This window comes from Gossypium raimondii, chromosome 13 (assembly GCF_025698545.1).
Source record: "Gossypium raimondii isolate GPD5lz chromosome 13, ASM2569854v1, whole genome shotgun sequence".
Taxonomy (NCBI): domain Eukaryota; kingdom Viridiplantae; phylum Streptophyta; class Magnoliopsida; order Malvales; family Malvaceae; genus Gossypium; species Gossypium raimondii.
This window is the reverse complement of record NC_068577.1, coordinates 28,682,970-28,704,116: the sequence shown is the minus strand read 5'-3', so window position 1 is coordinate 28,704,116 and position 21,147 is coordinate 28,682,970. Positions and strand designations below refer to the sequence as shown.

The 21,147-nt window shown below is 34.7% G+C and overlaps 1 protein-coding gene across 1 annotated transcript; it reads right to left on the bottom strand.

Annotated features, from left to right (window-relative positions):
• Positions 1–601: 601 nt before the first annotated feature.
• On the bottom strand, positions 602–1,556 carry LOC105784493 (probable glutathione S-transferase). Its single transcript, XM_012610396.2, has 2 exons — positions 1,183–1,556; positions 602–1,083 (listed from the first exon to the last, which is right to left on the bottom strand). The coding sequence occupies exons 1-2, from the start codon at positions 1,501–1,503 to the stop codon at positions 724–726; spliced, it is 681 nt and encodes a 226-aa protein (XP_012465850.1). The 5' UTR covers positions 1,504–1,556; the 3' UTR covers positions 602–723.
• Between the last annotated feature and the right edge of the window lie 19,591 nt (positions 1,557–21,147).

Sequence of the window (21,147 nt, the reverse complement as noted above, 5' to 3'; positions counted from 1 at the left end):
GACTGACTTAAAATAAAAAAAAGTTGTAGGACCTATGCTATGAGCTTTAGAGATCACTACATTGAAGAAATTTCTTTTTTTGGAGGAAATTCAATTGTATCCTTTTATATGGTAAAAATATAATTTTATTATTTTAATAATTTATATCTTTATAATTTTTAAAAAATAAAATCAAAGTGTAATTTTATTGTTAATAATTTAAAATTTTATAAATTATAAAAAAGCTTAAATGAGAAAATATCCATTTTAAAGGTTGATTAACTTCGCGACCAATAACATGTGTTTCCCCACTCCATTTTCGATTCTCTTTGAACTGTTTGCATTAAAATCCCTTTATTGAAAAAAAGAACCTTAGGTAATTAGAAGATGCTCAAGTTCAAGGGACCATAAGATAGTATCAACGCCGTAACATAATAACGCGAATATAAAATAAATTTTTTATCAAATGGGAGAGAAGGGGTTGTGCTTTTCTTTTTTCTTTTTTCTTTTTTTTTTGAATTAGATTGTCCAACGTTGGAGCTTAAAATTAAATGTGAAGTGAAATTGAAATTAATACAAATCTTCTATCACGGCACAAGAGCAATCCATTCAACACAAAATGGAACTTTAAAACATTTTCATTATTAAACAGACAAATACAGTAGCCCAACACGCAAACACCAATTATCAGCTACAAAAGATAAAAATGCAAATAACATTAAAAAAAAAACAGAACACTTAAAATTATATTATTTCATTTTGCATAGCCATTCGAATTGCGCCGAAGACATTGCGCAATTCATCGGGTGAGGGAAGGCTTTGCTTGACGCTCGGAACTTGCAGAAAGTTTTTGATCCATGCATCCAAACAAGGAAATTTGGTTGACTCCATTACTTTGAAACCCCCAATTTCTTCAATAAACTGCAACCAATATGCAATCCATCCCGCTACGATATCAAAATATCCAATCCCTTCGTCTCCACTGAAATATTTTTTTCCTTGAAGCTCTTGTTCCAGTAATTTTAAGCCCTCCATCGTCGACTCCATCGCCTTCGCTCTATCATCTCCGGTCGAAACAAATGCTTTCTTCGATGCTTCCATCAACTACAGCCACAAGTTTCCCATAATGAAATTTTAATTAATTGTGAAAAAAATAAAAATTCTTAAATTTGTTCATAAATTGAAATCAATATATATCATCACCTTGTCATCAATAAACGCAGCCCAGAAACGAACATTTGCTCTCTCCCGAGGATCCTCCGGCAATAAAGGCCTTTCTTTCCATGTTTCATCAAGGTATTCGAGGATGATTTTGGATTCGGCGATGGGCTTTCCGTCATGAACGAGTACAGGAACTTTTTTGTGAACTGGGTTCAGTGCCAGAAGCAATGAACTCTTATGAACAAGGTCTTCTTCAATGAACTCATATTCAACGCCCTTCAACTTCAGTGCCCATACAACTCTTTGCGTAAACATGCTCTGCTTTGTCCCCAACACCTTCAAATCTTCAGCAGCACCTGCCATGATTTTCTTGATTCTACTGACTAAAGAAAGTCAATCAGTTAATCACTAATTGCAGATATGAAAACATATATATAGATCCTTTTAGTAAATTTACGTTTACTACCTCAATTTTAAAAAATTATAAAATATCATTTAATTATTAAAAAATTTATTTAAATCATTAAATTATTTGATAATTTTTAAAATCATTAAATTGTTAAATTTTTCTTCTTAATCTGACTAATAAGCTTTAAGTAAAAATTCGATAAATCAATATTCATAAACAAATAAAAGATAAATATTAAATCTTTTTGACACTATAGTTGAATCACTGTTTAATGCATTTTATTAATTGATCACATAGTTTAATAGATGGGTTGTTAAAAGTTAATAATATTATTATATTTCTTCTTATTTATAAAATTTTGAATCAATTTTATATTTTATATTATATAGGTTCAGATTATTTTCTCATTGAATATACAATCAATTTATAATTAATTAAATATGACGGTATTTTATATATAAATATATATTCCACCTCAACCGGTTGTTCAAATGTATACAGCTAGTTGTTTCAATTAATTTATTTAGGTTAAAATATTCCATCTATTATTTAAAATTTTGAAATTTAATTATTATGTTTTCATTTTCAAGAATTTAATATTTTTATTTTTAGATTTTAAAATTTAAGTCTAACTATTAATAAAATTAAATTATTTTATTAAATTTACTGATGTGATATTTTGAAATAAAAAGGAAAATACTCACTTAGTGATCATGTAACTACAAAAGATGATGTTATAATGAACTTAAGTTTAATAAAACAATTTTAACATTATTAATAGTTGTATATAAATTTTGAAATTTAAAAAGAAATTAAATTCCTAAAATAATAATGACTAAATTTTAATTTTTAAATAATATAAAATTTTATCACGTATTTTAATCAATTATTTATTTTGAGAGGGAAAGAGGAAAGAAAGAACACCCAAGTCAATAAAATTTCTATACCAATCTAAACCAAGTCAAGTCAATAATTATTGATAAATAGTAATGACCAAAAACATATTGATAAATAATGACTCGTTATATGCGTAAGTTTAAGAATTTAGAATATTGATATTGGTGTATTATAATGCATAATTATTATATGCTTTTGGGTTAGTTTGACAGTGCAGTCGCAGGTGGTCTTAAGTTGGAAGGAGTATAAATTTTTTTTAAGTTTTGAATATGTGAAAAAAAATTAATTAAAATAAATTAATTAAATGTTTAGAACTTTTAATTTTTCACTATAAATGTTTTATTTCTTATGGCTCAAAATTTTTTTAGCTTTTATTTTATTATATTTTATAGTTTTTTTTAAAAGGGACACACTTTATTGTTTCGCTTAGGACTAGAGGTGATCATGGATTGGGCTACCCGGCCCGACGGCCCGCTCAAAAAACGGGAGGGTTCGGGTAAAAATATAGGCTCGAAATATGGGTTTGGGCAAAAAACTAGGCTTGTTTAGAAAACGGCCCGGGACTCGGGTAAAATTTTTTTGGCCCGGGCAATTTTTTTATTTTTAATCAAATATATATATTTTATTTTTAATCAAATATATATTTTTATATATATTTAATATGGGTCGGGCTGGGTCAGGCTCGGGCTTAGCAATTTTCTTTTGGGCCGGGCTTGGACAATTTTTTAGGCCCATGTGGTAGGCCATGTGATTGAACATGAGCATGTGATCGACGAGACTGGCCATGTGCGATTCATGGGCCGGGCCGAATTGGGCGTGTGGGAATATTGGGTCAAGTTGTGAGACCACTCGGCCAAGGCCATTTTGGGCCGTGTGGGCCACACGAGCGTATGAGCCTACCTGGGCTTGCAACATGGGCCTGTGGGCCCATTTTCACTGTTTGACTACTAAGGTTGCATGGATCGCCCAAGTCGATTGTGAACCTACTGTAGGGTCGGTAAGTTTACCTAGACCCTTAATTGACTAAAATAATTGAAAGACTGTTATATGCCTATATGAGATAGATATGTATGTTTGTATGTTGAGCATGCTAAATACCTTATACTTATTATTACATGATGCCATGACATGTCTTTATGATGCATTGCATTGGGTGGGGGTTATTTTGATCGAAGAAAGTGTACTGAAAGGCCTCGAGCCTAATTTACGGCAGCTCAACTGCAAAATTACTGTCTAGTGTTGCGTTCGGTACTTTTTGGAGTATAAGGATGGGTAGGTTGATTATATCCCCTTATGGAGTGTAGGGTTGGACGGAGATGGAGTGTAGAGGCTGGCTGGGTAGGACCTGTATGTTGTATAATCTGTTACTGTACTGATTATTGCTACTGTAATGGGCCAAGGCCCAAACACATGATTGCTTGTGTGTTGAGATGGGCTAAAGCCCAAACTGGTATTGTCTCTGACACTGAAAAGGGCTTAGGCCCAGATTGTGATTGCTTTCTGTTTGTTTGCTTTATATGGGATTACATACTGAGTTTTTGTAAACTCACCCTTCTGATTTGACTGTACAGGTAATCCCCAAACATAGGCGGATCGGCGCGACGAAGGACTCAGCGGTGGCCACACGACCTATTTAATTTGACTTAGCACTTAATTTTAATTTTGATTTTATTTTGGGGGTATTTTATTGTAATAATGGCCTCTTTGGATTTTTATTTTTAATTTGAGATTTATATCGTTTTGGTTTATAACTGTTTGTGATAGGAATAATCGAGTTTTCAAAATGAATCAAACGTTTTAACAAAATATACAAAAATACGTAAACTATCTTAAAAGCTTCCGCATAGATTAAACGTTTTGAAAATTTTCGACTGATTAATTAAGACGACTTTAGAATTAATAAGAAATTCTTATAATTTTCTAAGTGGAAATTGTTTTAATCAAAGTTACAGCTTTCCAACACAACCTACGGTTTTCAAACACACTACCATGTGACATCGCCAGATTCGGCCATAATGTCCAGGCCAGATTTGGGGTGTTACATTTAGTGGTATCAGAGCCAGGTTGTAAAACTCGACTGTGGATTTGGGCTTTTAAGATTCAATTCTCTAAGAACTGATTTTTAAATGACGTGAAATGATTTTACTAAATGTGTGGCATATCGAATCTCTAGCGCCGATCCTGTAAGTCTTCTGAACTAATATCTGTTTAAAAACTGGAAATGCTATAGATAGTATATACTGTGACTACTATAGATAGGCTGTACTAAAAATACTCAAGTTAGTGTATACTGATACTGTGTAAAACCGATAAACACTGGTAGACATTGCGTCGTACGAAAACAAACGTTACACTTTTGATACTGTTTTCATAAAATATCTGTTAATAAACACTGGAACTGTAAACTGATGCATAAAATAGTAAATACAGATTAACGCGAATAGACAATGAGCACAAGAGGTACTTGCGAACGGGGTATAAAAGGCCGTGGTAGAAGCTGTAGAGGTGCTCGAGCTGAGTCCTCATCTTCTGGCATTTTGCCTAATTTGGATACAAGTGAGACACCGGTTTCACCTGTGGCTGAGACTCAGTCTCATGATCGAGCGGCTGGGGATGATGCACTGTCCTAAGCCATGTTAAGGATTTTAGAGAGGGTCAGTTACAGAACAACTCTAGTCTAACGGAGCTGAGCTTTTCAAGGGTATTGCTAAAGTTGCCCCTAATATGGCAAAATATTGGATAGAGGCCACAGAGAGAATTATGGACGACCTGGACTGGACCCTTGAGCAAAAATTAAAGGGTCATATATCGCTGCTACGAGATGAGGCTTATCAGTGGTGGCTCACTGTTAAGGAGGGCACTCAGCTCGATCAACTGACTTGGGAGTTCTTTAAGACTGCTTTCTAGGGGAAATATATGGGGCCCAACTATGTGGATACCCGTAGGAGAGATTTCTTGAATTTGATTTAGGGGGATAGATCAGTGGCTGAGTATGAGGCCGAGTTTTTACGACTGAGTCACTATGCACGTGGTATGGTGGCGACTGAGTACGAGCGATGTGTTCGCTTCGAGTGATACGAGTCATAAAGGCCCAACTCAAGTTCAAGAACATGATGGACCCAAATTACCACAATGCCCAATAACGAGATCAAAGGCCTGACAAATACGTTCCAAACTAAATGGGACCATTCAGGAGTTTGTTAGCAAGGCCTTAGATGCGTACACGAGGGAACGAGAAAATCAAGATTCACTTTCTTGTTTTCAAGAAAATCAAGAAACCGAATCTTGGCCCAATTTTGCTATTTGGAGCGATTTCAAGAATCAAGAAAATCAAGATTTCAAATCTTGGAAATCTTTGTCCAAGAAACCGAATCTTGCAGCCAAAACACATTGGATCTCCGTTACGAGCATCAACGACCCAATTTCGGTAGGAGATGGATCACAAGCCCAAATTCTTGAAGGCGAGGCCCAATAAGAAGATTCCAACCCCAATTAAGAAATTCACACATACTTAGTTGAAAATCAGGCCAAATTGTCAAAAGGCCCAATTTGTAAACATTTTAATTGTTAATTTAATTTTTAGGCTCTAGGAATATTACATGTTAAATTCGGCCCAAAACAATCCATTTAAGTGCATGGCCGAATTTTCTTTATTATTTTTATTAATTAGGTTTAATTTTTAAGTTTCCTAATGAGATTAGGATTAGTTTAAGGCCTATTTAAAGGATGGCCGGCCACCCCTTGTACTCACTACTTAGAGATATATCAAAATTTCTAATTTGTTAAGTGCAGAATTTTCTTTGGAGGGGAGATTAGAGCCGTTTGAAGGGAGTTGTGAAATCTTTCGGGATTTCAAGGCTTCTTAGGACTTATCTTGGGTTTATTTGCTGTTCAATTTCTTTTCTTTATTTCTGCTTGTGCCGAATCTTTAACTAATCTATTTGCTATTCTTTTTGTGTTTCCAACCCTCTTCCATCTTAAAGAATCGAATAACACTCTTCTTGTTGGCAGCAAAGAATCGGTCATAAAATCCCCAATTTCTAGGGTTCTTGCCGATTTTTACATATTCTGTTTGGGGGCCATTCGATTGCTGAAATTTGGGGAAACCATCTTGGCTGTTCAATTGGGCAGCATCGCAATCTTTTGTTCACTTCCTGAATCGTTCTATTCCATTGATTTCTTTCTTGTGTTCTTGCCGCACCAACCCTTAGATTCCATTAAAAATTCTGATTGTTTTAATTTGCTTACTGTTTTGGTGTTCTTGGACAGATTCGGCTTGTGGGGAATCAATCTTGGAGATCAATTTCGTATTCTTGCATTCTCAAAAACATCTATTCATAAGTTCTTTCATTCTTGGTTGTTCTTAGTTGTTTTGGGGATTTTAATTCCAGATCTGATTTGTGTTAATCTTATTCTTTGTTTTGATTTCAAATCTATTCGTTTAGAGCCTCATAGGAGTTTTCCTTATGACTTGGCAAATCGATCTTGGTCCGTGCGCAACCCTCTATCATTTGGTATCAGATTTTGGGCGTTTTGGGTGTTCTTGGTTGATTTCTAAATTGGTCTCTATTTTTTAAATTACAAACAGCAGTTTTACCCAAAAAAAGTTTTCGAAAAAAATTCATTTGAGTGGGTAAACGTTTTCTGATTGATCTAAAATTTTACATACATATTTGTGTCACTGTTATTGAATATAAAAAAATTAATCCCGCAAAAAAATCAGTCGAAAAAGTCAAAAAAACCAAAAAATATGAAATCTAATAAAAATTTTAAAAAACATTCAACGGGTTGAATTTGGTGCCCAAACTTTCCAGATCAAAAATTAAATATTTAAGGACATTCCAGATTTAATTTCATGATTTTTGGAGATCGGGAACACCTCGAACGAAGCTGTTAAGTTACTCCGTAGTTTTTCAGGTTTTCTGGTTTCAGCAATTTTTATTGATTCTTAGCTGTAGGTTTTCATTTTTTTGCCTTTATTCTCCCTTTACATTATCTAACACCTTGTGTTAGTAGGATTTTTAAAGTGTGCACAATTCTTCCTCAGTGCGACACAAATCAATTGGTGTCTCGTCAGTTTTTGGCATCCTAGTGCAAATTAGGACTCTTTGGTAGTTCGGTTCAAACACTTTCTAATTGGTTGATATAAACTCTACTAAAGAACTCACAAGACTGAATTCTACCTCATTGAGAATTTAATTTTTCTTTTTGAGTGATTAACGGTGAGGTTTGCTAATTTTTATTTTTGAGTGTTGAGTGTTATTTTTGCGGTTTTTGGAAAATGTCTAAAGGTGATAATAATGATGAAACATTTAAAAATTCCAACAACAGCTTGACGAGCAATTTCTTTAGCTTCTTGAGCTTTGACTGCTACCATCAATGAGGTGCGATTGAATCAAAGTCTCAATATCGAGATCAAATTAAAGAAGATATGGCTAACCAGCCTCCTGCTCATAGGCGCGGTCCTAGACGTGTCACTGGAACTGATGTTGATTTTCATGATCGTGAACAACCCTCTTTGGCAAAACTGAAGTTCACAATTCCCCAATTTCGTGGTAAGAATGATCCAAAAGCTTATTGTGAATGGGAATCTAAGATTGAACTTATGTTTCGGTACTATAAATGTCCAGATGATCAAAAGGTGGCATTAGCAACGCTGGAATTTTTAGATTATGCATTAAGTTTGTGGACTCAACTTGGGGTAAATCGTCATCGGAATTATGAAGGTGAGATTTCTACATGGGATGAGTTGAAACAAATTATGCGTAAAAGGTTTATTCCACCTCACTACTATAGAGAAATTAAAACAAAGCTGAGAAGACTTGTTCAAGGTAGTAGGACGGTGGATGAATATTTTAAGGAGATGGAGATGGAGATGCTCATTCAGAGAGCTAATGTGGAAGAGGATGAGGAAACAACAATGGTTCGATTTATTGATGGTTTGAACAGGCCGATAGCTAATACATTGAGGCTACAAACTTACATTGATTTGGAAGAAGCGGTTCATAAAGCAGTTCATAAAGCCATTGAGATCGAGCAACAATTAAAGGAACAAAGGTTTGGTTCCTTCTCTGCTTCACAATATTACCGAGGTAACAATTCCAATTCTGATTTTAAGAGTTCAAAATCACCTTTCGTTACTAATAAATCTTCTTTGAGTAATGAAAGTAAGCAATCAGATTGGAAAAAAGGGGCTCCTGTTAAAACGCAAACACCTTCTAAGTAGCCCAATTTAGGTGATTCGAGTGTGAAGAGGACTCGTGAGATTGAATTCTTTAAGTGCAAAGGGCGTGGTCATTATAGTAGGGAATGCCCTAACACAAGATTACTTCTTCTGAAAGATAATGGTGAGTACACTTCCGACACTGATAACACAGATCCAGATATGCCAGAACTTGTGGATGACAGTGACAATGGCAAAGAGTTGGTCGAACCACCAAAGAAGGGGACTTTGCTGATTTTCAATGCCTTGTAGTGCGCCAAACCCTTAACATCCAGATGAAAGATGATGATAACCAAATGACCAATATTTTCCATTCTCGGTGTTTTATTAAAGGTAACTTATGTTCACTCATTATTGATAGTGGAAGTTGCTCGAATGTAGTGAGTAGCTATTTGGTGGATTCTTTAAAGTTGCCTTGTACCAAACACCCTAAGCCATATCATCTTTAGTGGCTTAATGAATGCTCTGAAGTTAAAGTTACGAAACAGTCCTTGGTCACTTTTAAGCTCGGCAATTATAAGGATGAAGTATGGTGTGATGTGGTCCCAATGCATGCGGCACACTTGCTCCTTGGACAACTTTGGCAATTTGATCGTGATGTTACACACCAAGGTAAACTTAATCGATACTCCCTTGTGTTTAAAGGTAGAAAATTTACTTTTGCTCTTTTAAATCCCACTGATGTATATAAAGATCAATTGAAGATGATGAAATTTTGTGAGGGGGTAAGGGAGAAAGGACAAGTACAAAAGACAGAGAGAAAAGAGGCTAGTAGTGGAAAAAGTCAAAATTTAAAAAGCCCAAAGGTGAGTGAATCCACAAGTGGTAAAATGAGCAGAAAAAAATTTTTGGCAACAAAAAAATATGTGAGGAGAGCCCTACTCAATAAACAACCTTGTATCCTTGTGAGGTTTAGGCAAAATTATTTATCTTTATCTAACATTAACGAAAATTTGCCTAGTGTGTTTCAGTCTCTTTTGCAGGATTATGAGGATGTTTTTAGTGAGGCCCCTAAAGGTTTACCACCTTTAAGAGGGATAGAGCATCAAATTGACTTAGTACCCGGAGCTTCAATACCAAATCGACCAGCCTATAGATGCAATCCCGAGGAGACAAAGGAATTGCAAAGGCAAGTTGAGGAATTACTAGACAAAGGGTACATTCATGAGAGCCTAAGCCCTTGTGCCGTTCCGGTCTTATTGGTACCAAAAAAAGATGGTACGTATCGTAGTGTGTTGATTGCCGCCCAATCAACAAAATAACGGTAAAGTATCGACATCCAATTCCTAGACTTGATGATATGCTTGATGAATTACATGGTTCAATTATATTTACAAAAATTGATTTAAAAAGCGGTTATCATCAAATTCGAATGAGGGAAGGGGATGAATGGAAAACAGCCTTTAAAACAAAATTTGGATTGTATGAATGGTTAGTTATGCCTTTCGGCCTTACTAATGCACCTAGTACATTTATAAGATTAATGAATCATGTTTTAAGGCTTCACTTGGGTAAATTTGTAGTAGTTTACTTTGATGATATTTTAATTTACTCCAAGTCATTAGATGATCATGTTTTCCATGTTAGAACCGTGTTGGATATTCTGCGAGCTGAAAAATTATTTGCCAACCTTGATAAATGCACATTCTGTTGTGATAAACTAATATTCTTAGGTTTCATAGTTAGTGCTCAAGGTATTCATGTCGATGAGGACAAAGTCAAGGCAATCAAGGAGTGGCCGACTCCTAAATCGGTAACTGAGGTGAGATCTTTCCATGGTTTAGCTAGTTTTTATAAACGATTTGTGAAAGATTTCTCTACTATTGCTGCCCCATTGACAGAGGTTATAAAGAAATCAGTGGGTTTCAAATGGGGTGAAACCCAAGAAAAAGCTTTTCAAACATTAAAAGATAAGTTATGTTCTGCTCCTCTTCTCAAATTACCTGATTTTTCTAATACTTTTGAGCTTGAGTGTGATGCTTCAGGAATTGGAATTGGTGTCGTTTTAATGTAAGATAAGCAACCTATTGCTTATTTTAGTGAGAAATTGAATGGTGCACAATTAAACTACTCGACTTATGACAAAGAACTATTGGCATTAGTTCGTGCACTTCAAGTATGGCAACATTATTTGCTGCCTAATGAGTTTGTCATACATACAGATCATGAATCCCTTAAATGGTTAAAGAGACAAGGTAAGTTGAGTAAACGACATGCCCGATGGGTAGAATTCATTGAAACATTCCCTTATGTGATACAATATAAAACAGGTAAAGATAATGTAGTTGCAGATGCTTTGTCTAGACGATATACTTTAATAACTACATTGAATGATAAAGTCTTAGGGTTTGGACATATTAAGGAGCTATATGATGATGATGCTGATTTCGGCCATATCTATAAGAATTGTGGACATACTACTTTTTAAAAGTTTTATCTTGTAGATGGCTTTCTTTTTCGTATTAACAGGTTATACATACCAAAGTGTTCCATGAGAGACTTATTGATTCTTGAAGCCCATAGTGGGGTTTAATGGGACATTTTGGAATGGCCAAAACACTAGACATCTTGCAAGAACACTTCCATTGGCCACATATGAAGAAGGATGTTGAAAAGGTATGTTACAAGTGCATTACATGCAAACAAGCAAAATCTAAGGTAATGTCTCATGGCCTTTACACTCCTTTACCGGTTCCTACTTCACCTTGGGTAGATTTATCCATGATTTTATTTTAGGTTTGCCTCGAACTAAGGAAGAGATAGTATATTTGTTGTTGTTGACATATTTGTTGTTGTTGACAGGTTTTCAAAGATGGCATATTTTATTCCTTGTCACAAAACAGATGATGCTACACATGTGGCAGACTTATTCTTTAAAGAAGTGGTAAGACTTCATGGCATCCCTAAAACAATTGTTTCTGACAGAGATGTCAAATTCCTTAGCCACTATTGGAAGGTATTGTGGGGTAAGCTTGGTACTAAATTACTTTACTCTACTACATGTCACCCCCAAACTGATGGCCAAACTGAAGTAGTTAATCGGATCTTAGGGACTTTATTATGATCTATTGTGGGAAAGAACATTAGAAATTGGGAAGAATGCCTACCATTTGTTGAATTTGCATATAATAGATCTATTCATTCTACAACTGGTTATTCTCCATTTCAACTTGTTTATGGTTTTAACCCACTAACAGTACTTGATCTTATGCCATTACCTCTTGAACACATTATTAATTTAGATGGCGAACAGAAAGTTGAGTTGGTGAAATCCTTACATGAGAAGGCTAGGCAACGAATAGCAAAAACAAATGATGCCAACACCAACAAAGCAAACAAGGGTCGCAAACGGGTTATACTAGAACCCAGAGATTGGGTTTGGGTCCATTTCAGGAAAGAACGATTTCCTACAAAAAGGAAGACCAAGTTGGACCCAAGGGGCGATGGACCTTTCCAAGTACTCGAGCGGATCAACGATAATGCCTATAAAATTGATCTACCTGGTGAGTACAATGTAAGTTCTACTTTTAATGTGGCTGACTTGTCCCCATTTGATTTTTCAGATTCGAGGACGATTCTTTTTAACGAAGGGGGGAATGATACGAGTCATAAAGGCCCAACTCAAGTTTAAGAACGTGATGGGCTCAAATTACCATAAGGCCCAATAACGAGATCAAAGGCCTGACAAATGCGTTCCAAACTAAATGGGACCATTCAGGAGTTTGTTAGCTAGGCCTTAGATGCGTACACGAGGGAACGAGAAAATCAAGATTCACTTTCTTGTTTTCAAGAAAATCAAGAAACCGAATCCTGGCCTAATTTTGCTGTTTGGAGCGATTTCAAGAATCAAGAAAATCAAGATTTCAAATCTTGGAAATTTTTGTCCAAGAAACCGAATCTTGTAGCCAAAATGCATTGGATCTCCGTTACGAGCATCAACGACCCAATTTCGGTAGGAGATGGATCACAAGCCCAAATTCTTGAAGGCAAGGCCCAATAAGAAGATTCCAAGCCCAATCAAGAAATCCACACATACTTAGTTGAAAATCAGGCCAAATTGTCAAAGGGCCCAATTTGTAAACATTTTAATTGTTAATTTAATTTTTAGGCTCTAGGAATATTATATGTTAAATTCGGCCCAAAACAGTCCATTTAAGTGCATGGCCGAATTTCCTTTATTATTTTTATTAATTAGGTTTAATTTTTAAGTTTCCTAATGAGATTAGGATTAGTTTAAGGCCTATTTAAAGGATGGCCGGCCACCCCTTGTACTCACTACTTAGAGATATATCAAAATTTCAGATTTGTTAAGTGTAGAATTTTCTTTGGGGTTTTCTCCAAGAATACTCTCTTGAGTGTTCTTTAGAAGTTGTTTTAACAATCTTGTGATTGTGGGAGCCATCTTTAACCTTTTTCTTGCCATCGATATTCTTTGGAGGGGAGATTAGAGCCGTTTGAAGGGAGTTGTGAAATCTTTCTGGATTTCAATGCTTCTTAGGACTTATCTTGGGTTTATTTGCTGTTCAATTTCTTTTCTTTATTTCTGCTTGTGCCGAATCTTTAACTAATCTATTTGCTGTTCTTTTTGTGTTTCCATCCCTCTTCCATCTTAAATAATCGAATAACACTCTTTTTGTTGGCAGCAAAGAATCGGTGTAAAATCCCCAATTTTTAGGGTTCTTGTCGATTTTTACATATTCTGTTTGGGGGCCATTCGATTGATGAAATTTGGGGAAACCATCTTGGGTGTTCAATTGGGCAGCATCACAATCTTTCGTTCACTTCCTGAATCGTTCTATTCCATCGATTTCTTTCTTGTCTTCTTGCCGCACCAACCCTTAGATTCCATTAAAAATTCTGATTGTTTTAATTTGCTTACTGTTTTGGTGTTCTTGGACAGATTCGACTTGTAGGGAATCAATCTTGGAGATCGATTTCGTATTCTTGCATTCTCAAAAACATCTATTCATAAGTCCTTTCATTCTTGGTTGTTCTTAGTTGTTTTAGGGATTTTAATTCCAGATCTGATTTGTGTTAATCTTATTCTTTGTTTTGATTTCAAATCTATTCGTTTAGAGCCTCGTAGGAGTTTTCCTCGTGACTTGGCAACTCGATCTTGGTCCGCGTGCAACCCTCTATCATCGAGGATGGCCTCAAGGATAATCTAAGGGTTCTGATAGCTCCACAGAGGGAGCAAGATTTGCTGCTTTGGTTGATAAGGCGAAGATCGCCGAGGAAGTAAAGCACACTGATCGCCAGAACCGTGACAGAGAGAGAGGTAGGAATAAGAGGGATTCGGAGCCCTCGAGTTCCGTTCTGAGGCTTAAGAAAAAGGCCAGAGTTGATGGGCCGATGAGAGTTAGGGCTCCCATTGCTGCTACTAGATAGCCGCTGTGTACTGGCTGTGGTAGGCGCCATTAGGGTGAGTGTTGGAAAAGAACTGGGGCATGTTTGAGGTGCGGTTCTCTAGAGCACTGTATTAGAGAGTGTCCATGGAGGTCCGATCAGATGCAAGCTCCAGATAATGATACTGCACAGCCACCAAGAGTAGTATATCAGCCACCGAGAGGCCGGGGACATGCCAGAGGTGGTAATGGTTATGGTCGTGGTCAGAGAGCACTGGGTAGAGGTGCTGGATATATTGAGGCGAGGCAGTCGACTCTAGTTTATGCTGCTCATCACCGAAAGGATAGAGATGCTCCGGATATCATTACGGGTATGTTCTTTATTTATAATGTACCATATACTGCACTGATAGATATAGGATCCACTCACTCCTATATAGCTTGTACCGTATCTGGAAACTTGGGTATACTGGTTGAGAGCACTACAAGTGAGGTCACTGTACTAAGTCCGTTGGGACAGTCAATATGGGTTAACAAACTATTTAGAGATGTTCCTCTAGAGGTTCAAGGAGTTATCTTTTTGGTTGATCTGATGGAACTACCTTTTAGGGAATTTGATATGATACTAGGAATGGACTGGTTGGTTAATCACCGAGTGAGCTTAGATTATGCCACGAAAAGGGTTGTACTGAGAACTGCAGAAGACAGTGAGGTAGTCGTATTTGGGGAGCGTCAGAACTACTTATCAAATGTGATTTCTGCATTGAAGGCCGAAAAGTTGGTTCGTAAGGGATATGAGGCATATCTAGCTTACGTTAGTGTTTCAAATTCTGGGAATACTTCAGTTAAGGATGTCAGGACGGTTAACGAGTTTCCAGATGTTTTTTTTGAAGAGCTACCTGGGTTACCTTCAAATCGTGAAATAGAGTTTGGGATTGAGCTCCTTCTTGGTACAGCTCTGGTGTCAATTTCCCCCTATAGAATGGCACCGAAAGAGCTTGTGGAGCTTAAGGCCCAGATTCAAGAGTTACTGGATTGTGGGTTCATTCGTCCTAGTGTGTCTCCATGGGGAGCATCAGTATTGTATGTGAAAAAGAAGGATGGATCCATGCGTATGTGTATTGACTACTGTCAACTGAACAAGGTGACCATTAAGAATAAGTACCCTCTACCGAGGATAGATGATCTTTTTGACCAGTTCCGAGGGCTGTACTATTTGGCTAAACCAAAAATTTTGGAAATTTTATGGTAAGAGGATATATGAGTCTAGTTTCAAGGAAAATTTACGGATATAAATTTTGAGTTTTGTAACTCTAGTTATAATTAAATTAGTGACTGTTACGCAGATGGACAGTTTTATTGTGAATAGTGAAATAAATTATTTTGAGTTGTTTAAGTATTCAGAAAATTTTTAATGTTCCCGGTTTGGACTCGAACCATATCTGTTGCATGTTTTAGGGTCTCGAGGGTTCTTTTCAGGGATATATTGAATGAACGTGAGTGAATTAATTTTAAAAGTAAATTTTATGCTCCGAGCTAGTAAGTTAAGTCAGATAACGCCTCGTGCTCAAATCCGGCAATGGTCTCGGGTAAGGGGTGTTACATTGAATTTCTCTTATTCGAGTTTCACTTAGTGTAAAAGTAAGATTTGCTTGATTGAGCTTCATTCAATATAACAGTAAGATTTGCTCGATTGAGATTCATTCAGTATAACGGTAGGATTTGCTCGATTGAGCATACTTTCCATATGTAATGCAACATTCATTAAGAGCATCTTAAGAGGAATGTACGAATTTTAGGAGTGTAAGTAAACATATGAACTTACTAGACTGATTTGTAGGAGATTCCAAAGTATAGAGACTACTCCACAGTTTTTCCTTTTCCACGATTATCAGCACGTTCTTGATCTAGAAACAATAAATTTCATTCCATCAATTAGATTAACAACACAATTTGATCCTTTCATGCAACTATGTCCTTTTGGCAAATTACCTATTTTCCCCTTAACTTTCCATTTTTATTCAATTCAATCCTTAGGCCCTAATCATGCAATTCACCCATTTTTCCTAAACACCCACAATATCCAAAAATTCTATAACTTCATATCAGTCCTTGTTTGCAATAATTTCATCTCGAGTACAAACAATTTATCATTTAATCAATTTAGGCCCTAAACTTTAAAATCTATAAAAATCACTTTTCAGAATAATCTAATCTATCAACAATGCTCCATATTTTATCATAAGCTTTAAGAAATAACTTTATTCATCAATGGAAACTTTTATAACTTTTAACAGTTTCACAAATTGGTCCTTGATTTAGCTAGACTAAGCTAATACGAACTCAAAAACATAAAAATTACTGCAAGTGAGCATCAATACACTTACCAAGTAAGGCTTCAATTGAAAAACTATGATAACCCTAGGTTTTCTTGCCTATGCCTTGAGGAAGAATGTAAGATTGCAAAAATATCATCTTTCTTTGGTTTAATTTAATATATATACTATGGTATATACGTAATTTTGACAACTTCCTTAATTAACTTTAATTAATATATGTTTAAGCCTAATTAAGCCATCCACTTATGCAAATCATCATTCAATTCCACTAACAAAATTCCCATGGGTTAAATTACCCATTTAGCCCTTTAATTTAACTACTCAATTTTTTTTAGTTTTTACGATTTAGCCTTTTTACTTAATAAACTATCTAAATAATAAAATCTCTCAACCAAAATTTAATATGACTCTATAGACCTCATAAATATATTAATTAAATAATATTTACAAATTATTTTGTTAGAATTATGGTCTTGAAATCACTATTTTTAACACCATTGAAAATTGGCTTGTTACATTAGCTTTTACTTATAGGTTGAATTGTCATTTATATAAGCCTGAATTCAACATCTTTAGCACACAACTTCAACAACTAACATCCATTTAGAGTTGAGTTCGGGAACTCACCTGGAAGTAAACGCTAATTCCTTCCACTAAGTTAGTAACACCCCTCACTCGATGGAACAACAGAAATGTGCATGCGTATACAATCTTATCAAGTAAAAAAGTGACAAGAACGTCGAGTTATTGTACCTATAGGGACTGTGCAAATGAATATTTATGAAATGTAAAATTAAACAATTTGGAGATGAAAAATATGTTGATTTGAAAGGTGCTATAAAACTAAAAATTATCTAAATAATTAACTAAGAAAATAAAAGTAAAAATTTCAATGCACGATTTCTAAAAGCGAGTTTAACCAATATGACATAAATGTGTTAGATCAATTTTATTCTTTAACTTAGAATTATTAAAACTATGTTCGTGTTGTTACGAATAATTTCACAACAACTATGTAACTTGTTAACTAATGCACATACTTACTTATTAAAACCCATTAATCTCTTGAATATATCTCTATGTCAATTCAAACAATTAATCAAATTTTTACAAGCAAGTATAAGATTAAGTGAGGTAACAATATATCTTTATATTGAAACAATTTAATCACAATAATCTTACAAGTTATGCAAGGCTAATGTATTACTTAATACCATCTCAATTTAACCTCAACTACCTTAGAATATTAAACATGCACCAATTAAATATTGTATCCATTAATTACAATTTCAATCATTTTAATAATTAATTTAATTTCTATCTTACTATTAAAATGCAAGCATAACATAAGCATGATTTTATTTGATTGAACAATTTACCAAGACCTAATAATAACACAAACACATTTTTAACAATCTAAGTGGACAGAATGCAATTAATCTAACACGAAAAAATTTTAAGTCATTTTAATTAATTCAAGAACAACAACACAAAAAATATTCATGTTCATGATCACAACATAAATAGGAAAGAATAAAGGGAAGGGAACTAGAAAACAAATCTCGGTGTTTCTCTGAAGCCAAACTAGTGCACTCCTCTTCTTCCTTGCTCATTTTGTCGATCAAACACCTTCACGAACACTTGAATGCTGGTACTCCAAGGGGAATTCTAGCTCCTTTTCAAGAGGGTAAATCGGAAAAGGTAGGAAGGCAAAGAAAATGGGAAAACAAGAAAAGGAATGGAAGAGAGAAAAGGGAGAATGATGTGTGAAGTGAGGGATGAAAAATGATGAAGTGCGGAGGGCTATTTATACTTGAGATTGGCAGGTCAAGTTGGCTAAAAATAGAAAACAATCCCTCATCATATGACCAGCCTTGCAAGTGGAAGGAGCGGTTGAGTTAGAATTTGCTATTTTTAGCTTGTGGTTAAAATATAATGCATGAAAAGGGGAGGGTTTGAATGACATTTTAGGAAAATTTCAAGGGCTAACTTGAAAATGTTAAAATCAGCCAAAATAAGCTGATTGGGTCAGCAACATGGGCCGATTTGGGATTCTCTTTTGGTCTTGTCCATCCTCCCTCTTTACTTGCTCAATCCAGACCCTTTTCTCTACTTTCAGTTGCCCGTTTTTCCTGATAAAAATTAAATCAGACCAAGTTATTCGAGGAAGTCCAAAAAATTAAATGTACTTCATCCATGGTTATTAATTCATCATCTTGTGCTCCCAAGGTGCCTCATAAATTAATTCTTCCAAGGTAACTGACAAGTTGATTTTTCACCCTTTGTGCAAAAATGTCAAAAATAACCCAATTATGCAAAATTATTATAAAAATAATTAAAATCCAAAATGTTTTATAAACTAAGATTAAATTAATTATTTTATAATAAAAGTATAAAATTCGACAGAAATTACTTAGAAACTACATGAATTAGTGCTCAAAAGGTGCTAAAAAAGTCTATATATTTTAGTGTTTCCACACCCCCCAAACATAATTCATTCCTCATCCCAAGTAATGCACAAATTGCAACAGAAATTTTAAGAAAATCACCTTTGAAAATTTTCTTCAAAAATCATTTACCCAAAATTATGAGTTTAGTGCAATTATGATCAAGAACAATAATTTTGAAATTATGCAACTAGAGTTTACATATTGTTCAAATTATCTAAATTATTATCATGATAGCAAGAATAGACTAAATGTTTTCCCAAAAAAGATATGCTAAATTCTTACCAATTAAATTTTATTTCCTCATTTAAGACTAAACTACAATCCCTAAGTTTAATTATGCGTTCATAAGTTGAGTTTAGTCATTTCTCTCCACTAATGTAGTCAACACAAAAATCTAAATCAATAGGTCTTTTACATAAGTTGTAACATGGCTTGGTTAAGGGTAAGTAAAAGATAAATAATTTTAAGCTAAAACCATAGACTCAGATTGCATCGGACCTTCAGAATAAATACCTCCAAATTAACCAACTAATTTTGCACTCGAGTACACATGCTCCTTGTACATCTTATTTTTTTTCGAGTACGTATGCTCTTTTTATTAACACAAACGAGCATATTACTGCATGTACTACAATATCGCTGAGCATTTGATACTTCTTCTCAACACCCCCAAACTTATTTTCAGATAATATTCTGAATAGACTTAGTCTAGTGTTTGGGACAAAATCAAGATAAATATGAGAGAAGAGATGGCTTATTATTGCAAGATTCGAATAAAATCAGGTCATATAGTCTTAAAATTGGGTTTTAAGGGATAAATATTCATTAAAGTTAGCTTGAAAGGCTCAAATGGTCCAAACAAAGTTTGCTTAAATCATTTTCAAAATTCCATACCTCTTAGGATTTCGCTCAAGAAATTACTAAGTCAATTTTAGAGACTTAAACTTTCATGCATGCTTAGCTTTTCTAAGAAATTAAATATTTTATGGTTCGATTTACATATTTTATTAAGAGCAACACTTATGTCATAATTTAGCTAACATAGCAATTATTTAGTTAATAGAACTTCATTTATACTAAAGTTTAGCATAATTAACAAAAATTCAAATTTTGAACAAAATATAACTTAATCATAATTATAAGAAAATGTATTCGAAAAAAATTTCAATTTTTTGCTCCCCTCTACTTAGGATGAACAATGCCCCCATTGTTAAAAACAATAGAAAGAACAAAAATATAGAAGTGAATAGATACTGTACACCAGGTAGGATCCCAAGAAAAGGAGGTGAGTCATGTTTAACTATTTAAATACCAAGCTTTTCCTAGGGAGATCTAATCCTAGACATGTACATATCTATTGTCACACTTCTTATTTTGCAAATTGTTTAATTTTATTAATGATTTCAACTTCTTATTTTATTATGCGAGAAATAGAAATATCCTAAAAGAAATAAGCCTAAAAACTTAAAATACCCTAAAATTTTAAAATAAAATAAAGGCAAGAACCCTTTTTTTTATTTATTTGTAGACCATTTAGAATTTGACCCATCTTTTGCTTCATCGTCCTTGTTTTTGCTTGAATCGCCTTGTTTCTTCCTCGACATTGGAGTCCATGGATCAAATATAAAGTTTGGAAACTCAGGCACAAAAAAAACAGGTTGTGTAAGATTTTCTTAAAAGCATCTCTAATTAAGTCATCCCGTATTTTTTAGTATCTCCAATAAGCTTATTGCTGCCACTACATATGTTACATTAAATTCATCAACTTTGACAGCTCATCTCGAAGATTTGGGCTAGGGGAATGAATTCTAAATGTTGGGGTTTCCATGTCAGGTTCGAAAACTGGTTCAGATGGCTCTACCAGGTCAGGAATTCCAACTGGTTGCATTGATTTTGATTCTATAGGAACTTCATCTTCTTCGGTTTCATCTCTTGATTCAGCTTGTTGTTGCAGAATAGAATTTCTTGCTACACAGATAAGGTCCCAATATGTGATTGTGCCTTAGCTATACCCTGTATTCTTTATCTTTGCAAGAATTTTAGCTTTCAAGTACAAAACTATTATTGTAAAGGGAAAGTAGGTTGGACCAAAACGTCTAGTGGCACAGTTTCAAATTTCTCTTAAAATGATCTTTCCTACAATAATGGTTTTTGCTGTCATAATTGAGTATAGCAAGACCATTTATTCTACTAAAATCGTAGTCCCATGTAAGATAGGTATAAGACTGAACCGAATAAAATAAAATCATACATTCGCTAATAGTGTCAAATATTCTCTTCGACAAGTGTGAGTCCCATGCTTTGACACGGTCCATTTAGAACCTGAAACTATAAGTTCTTCTAG

Excerpts from the sequence above, each read along its gene's own strand:
- LOC105784493 (XM_012610396.2), bottom strand. The coding sequence starts at position 1,503 with ATGGCAGGTGCTGCTGAAGATTTGAAGGTGTTGGGGACAAAGCAGAGC. Across the intron at positions 1,084-1,182 it reads CTGCGTTTATTGATGACAAG|TTGATGGAAGCATCGAAGAA; the intron begins GTGATGATATAT and ends TTGTGGCTGTAG.